Source organism: Oncorhynchus nerka, linkage group LG4, assembly GCF_034236695.1.
Source record: "Oncorhynchus nerka isolate Pitt River linkage group LG4, Oner_Uvic_2.0, whole genome shotgun sequence".
NCBI classification, from domain to species: Eukaryota; Metazoa; Chordata; class Actinopteri; order Salmoniformes; family Salmonidae; genus Oncorhynchus; species Oncorhynchus nerka.
The window spans coordinates 41,629,617-41,634,895 of NC_088399.1; the positions used below are offsets into that span (position 1 = coordinate 41,629,617).

At 42.8% G+C, this 5,279-nt stretch overlaps 1 protein-coding gene across 1 annotated transcript; it reads left to right on the top strand.

The window, feature by feature from the left end:
- Positions 1-200: 200 nt before the first annotated feature.
- On the top strand, positions 201-4,617 carry LOC115124981 (serine/threonine-protein kinase TAO3-like). The gene is made up of 7 exons (XM_029654488.2): positions 201-416; positions 617-745; positions 863-1,066; positions 1,232-1,471; positions 1,684-1,896; positions 2,002-2,184; positions 2,269-4,617. Exons 1-7 carry the CDS (start codon positions 231-233, stop codon positions 2,428-2,430), a joined length of 1,317 nt encoding a protein of 438 aa, XP_029510348.1. The 5' UTR covers positions 201-230; the 3' UTR covers positions 2,431-4,617.
- Positions 4,618-5,279: the final 662 nt, after the last annotated feature.

Genomic DNA, 5,279 nt, shown 5'->3' on the forward strand with positions numbered 1-5,279 from the left:
CTGTATTTTACAGTCTATTACTCAGTGCGACTAGGGTACTCGTGTTTCTCCCTTTGTAAGTCCATATTTAACGATATAGTTCAGTACATTTTAATTGTACAGTAGGTATCTCAGGCCTCTTGCTTTTCACACCTGACTGTTCTCTCTGTGCCCTCTGACCCCCTGAACCCTGTGTCCAGGTCACCAGGTAGATCCAGGAGCATGAGCAGGACTCTGAGCTGCGGGAGCAGATGTCTGGGTATAAGCGCATGCGGCGGCAGCACCAGAAGCAGCTGATCGCCCTGGAGAACAGGCTGAAGGCGGAGATGGACGAGCATAGGCTCCGGTTGCAGAAGGAAGTAGAGACCCACGCCAACAACACTTACATTGAACTGGAGAGACTGGCTAAACGGCACACCGTTCACACAGACAAAGAGGTGAATAATGTTGTTGCATGGTAGGACAGTGGGTCTTGGTTGCTGTGAATGAAAATGTAAACTGAAGATGTTCCAGCCCCTTGATTAGATTGCATCCGTAGCATTTTGTCCTTTCAGCATAATGTAAGAATTTTAAAAAGCACATCGAAGGGAGGAAATCAACAAAATAAATCTTGGACATTTCGAATGTTCCCGTACAGATAAAGGCAGCTACAGCAGAGGAGAAGAGGATCCAGCAACAGATCATTGCCCAGCAAAAGAAGGAGCTGACCACCTTCGTAGACAACCAGAAAAAAGAGTACAGGCTCTATAAAGACAAGATCAAAGAGGTAAATGCATAAATCATTTACAATTTTTTTCCCCTTGGTCTGTGATTACACTGTTTGATTTTTCCATGGATTCCATGCAATACCCATTATGCCCTGGTTCTTATCTGGATGTTGCAGGAGATGAATGAGGAGCCCAGTACGCCCAAGGAGGAGAAGCAGGAGCGTCTTTCCAGGCACAAGGAGACGGTGCAGCGCTCACAGGCTGAGGATGAGGCCCACCTTCTGAACCAGCAGAGGCTGGTCTATGACAGGAGCTGCCGTGCTCTGAAACGCAGGACACTGGTCAAGAGGCACGAGTTCGAACAGGAGCAAATGAGAGAGGTACAGTTCCTCTCTGATATTTAGCTTGCCAATGATGCTGATAGAATTGCCTCTAGAATTGTCACCCCAACCTCTTTTGTTAAATGGCCTAATTTGCATTGTAGAAATCTGAAGTACTGTATATTCAAAATGAAATGAGGAGATGAGGAATATGTCCCACCCCAGGAGCTGAATAAGAAGAAGACCCAGAAGGAGATGGAGCAGGCCCTGATGATCCGACAGGACGAGTCCACTCAGGAGCTGGAGCGCAGGCAGCTGCAGACACTGCAGAGGCTCCGTGTTGAGCTGATCTTCCTGCAGCACCAGACCGAGTTGGAGAACCAGGAGGAGTACAACGGCCGGCGGCAGAGAGAGCTGCACAGGAAGCACGCCCTGGAGCAGCGGCAGCAGCCCCGGAACCTCAAGGTGCATAGAATCTATACTACAGCTGTTGCACTGTACATTTGGTTTAGTAAGAGCCAATGATAAATCATTGTGTGTCTGCACATCAAGGCAAAGATCCTTGAATTAAAGTCGCACCCCTGATCAGACTGAAGCTCAGCCGGTAGTAATAACCGGCAAAATGATTGTTTCTTACTGTATGTTTCTTACGATTGTTTCTTTCTTTCTATTTGGAGATGTTGGAGATGCAGATCAAGAAACAGTTCCAGGACACGTGTAAGGTGCAGAACAAGCAGTACAAAGCCCTGAGGAACCATCAGCTTGAGGTCTCTCCTAAGAGCGAGCACAAGGCCATCCTAAAGTCACTGAAGGAGGAGCAGACACGCAAGCTCGCTGTGCTGGCCGAGCAGTACGAGCAGAGCATCAATGAGATGATGGCCTCACAAGCGGTAAGGGCACTACTCACCCTTAACCTCCAAACAGGCACACAATGCTTACTGCTACATGTCTTTTTTAACCCTCTCTCTCTTTCCCTTGTCTCTGTGGTCCCCCAGATGCGTCTGGAGGAGGAGCAGGAAAAGGAGTGCCAGGCGTTGAAGCAGCAGCTGCAGCAGGAGATGGAGCTACTGGATGCCTACCAGAGCAAGACCAAGGCCCAGACAGAAGCCCAACATGAGAGGGAGCTGCAGATGCTGGGGCAGAAGGTCTCCTTACGCAGGGCCCACCTGGAACAGAAGGTATGTTTTGGTTATGTGGTAACACAGTCTCACCTCTTTAAACTGACCACGTCCCTTATTTGATTATCACTTTTGTGTTTTCAGATTGAAGAGGAGCTGGCCTCACTTCAGAAGGAACGCACTGAAAGGATCAAGCAGCTTTTTGAACGGCAGGAGAGGGAGATGGACGCTTTCGATGCAGAGAGCGCTAGGCTGGGGTTTGGGAGCTTAGGATCGCTGGACTTCCCCAAGGAGGACGACAGATGAAAATGGATGTGGTTGTGGAGGACTAGACTCTTTCCTTCTGGTGTATGGTGTAGGCATGTGCCTGCATTCTCACGGTCAACTTCACCATGGCCATCTCTACAGTGATAATGCTGGATAACCCTCTTTCTCTCTTCCTCTCTAGAGTCTTTTAGATACCACATCACAGCATAGAGCGGTCATTTGCCATGGGAACTACTTTTGTTAAACTTTAGAAAAAGGGGAAAATTAAACAAGATTAATTCACATCACAAGTTCAACCAAGTGTGTGTAACTCAAAAGTCTTGCGTTGGAGATTACAAGAATAGAATACTTATAAAAATTTAAAAAAGAACTGACTCTTTCCTCCATGCCATCATCCTCCTTTTGGTATGAATTCAGGAAATTCAGGAAATTTTAGTAAAATTTAGCACTTTGATATGTTTAGGTATTAACCCATCATGTTCATATGATGCTTAATGCGTATGTCACATGGAGGGGCATTGCGATTGTGGAATGTGAGCTGCGGACTACACCGTGGTGTTTAGCTGCTTCTTCTCTCTTTTTTTTCTCACAGAATGTGAATAATACTGTATGTGAATACTGTAAGCTAAAAGAAGGTATTGGGACAGTGTCAGATCTTATATGTAAAACAGTTTTAAAGAGAGATTTTACTTCATTCCATATTGTGCTAAAGCATATGGTCCTTCACTTTTTAAACAATCCCGGTACTTTATTTTTTGTTGTTCAGTATTTAGGATTTATTGGCATCAGTTTGATCAAGCTGTGTATTTTATCAGAATGATTCAACTCCGTCAAACTGGTTATTATTGCATGCACTTTAAAGACACATTCAGGTTGTGAAGTGATGCATGACTCTGTCCAGAGATTTTAGCCGTTTGTAAATAAAAGTGGTCATTGCATTTTTTGTTTTAATCCCTATTGACAAGCGCCATATTTGATATGAAAATGTCACAAATGCCTTTATTTAAGTTGTGCCTATGAAGCGGTTTTGATTTGTCGTTGTTGTTCTTTCATGTTTGTTTAGCACGGCCAATACCATTGATTGTTCCATCCAAATTTGGGAATCATTTAACGTTCACCAATCAAAGGTCTTGTCAAGGACAATGGTTAGAATTGTGCTGTATAACTTTTGATATAAATATTTGTATTTGAGGACATAAATAGGAGATACAGAAGCATTGGTCAATTACTAATGACGGAACTTCACATTATACTTAGAAATATGTTTTTTTCCTTGGTAATGCGGTAGGTCAAACATACTGAAAACTCGAATCACTGAAGACGTTTATCAGATTGTATTAAAAAAAAACACAGTTAAATGGTATCACAGAATTACTGTAAATGCATCGATTAAAAAAAAGAAGCTGTCTGGTAATAGTTAACCAGGCGGATGGTTGCTTTGTTCTGGGTTGCATTCAAGTCGTAGCTGTTTAGTAACCAGATGTACAATGTTTTGCAATGTTCATTGTTGTTATTGCACATACGTTTGCAAAATGTGTCCATTACAGTGACTGGGAAGGAAATTGTTTGGTGCTTGATTTCTAATATCACCATCAGCCTTTGACACAGACAGAATACCGGATTGAATGCCTGTCTATGGATGTTACAACTATTTCAACATGTCCAGGTTTAACAGTTTTGAAAGATTGTTTTAAGTTGAGATCTTTAATGCAACACTGATATTTTGACAGTTGCCTCCAAACCCACTCCCTAGTCCTGTTCCTCACACATTGATATCATTTAAGTGATGGAAATCACGCCCTTCCTAGTTGGTGGGCTGGGAAAGTGAGATTAAGAATGTTAAAATATCTGACACATAAATCCAACAAAACTATGAACTTCAAAATACATTAATAAACAACTAATACTTTCAATGTAATGGCATTATTGATACCTCTAGACTCATGACTTGTGACTTCAAGTGCCAAAGTTATACAGTAGGCTTCAGTTTGGGAATTATTTGGTGTAAATGACTCCATGGAATGGGGCATATTTTGAGGTTGGAAGGTTTTGGAGAATGTACGTTTTCTTGACAAATGGTGTAGATCCATATGCTATTTTCTTTGGGTTGGTTTAACTTGAGACTGGTTCAAACCTGTTATGAACCAAACTTGTTTATGTGGACTTATGTTATCAAGAAAGGGGACTTCCCTAAACTAAGCCACACAGCGTTTCCTGTGTGGTACAGAGATGAAATAAAAGAGATTCTCTTGAAACAAGAGGTCTGCATCAACATCCTGCATCCAATGTCAGTGCTCCCATGAATGAATGTGCAATTATTTCTCTTATTTCCTGTATTATTACCGTACATGCCTTACGTAAAGTATACACCCTGACAATTATGTAAGAAATACACAAATAGTTACAGCATATTAGATTCACTAGAAGTGACAGTCCATATTCCCCACAGTGCTGTGTGTGTGAACCGGTGGTGAGGGAAGTTACCCCTGCAGTGCTTCCTGTTTCCTCGATGCCCTGTGGTCTACCATCTTACAATGCAGACTGTGTATATGTTTGATCTGGCTGTTGGGTAAGGACATTCTCATATGGTAGAGGGGTTGTGGCAAGAGTGGTCTACCCTCACCTGAGTTGTGCTGACAAGGATGTGGTCGAGTGAGTTCCCCCTGACATGAAACACTTCTGAGTTGAAAGGAGGAAATGTGGGTCATAATCATGTACAGTGAAATGAGTGTACTCTTTATATATACGTGCATGTATTATCACAGAGCACAATGACTAGACAGGAACCTAACCAGGATTCATGTTATTCATATTGAGTAAAGCAATGATGTGTAGGTGATTATGACACCTACAGGGAGGTCAAGGGAGTAAGTCCACACATCAAAGTC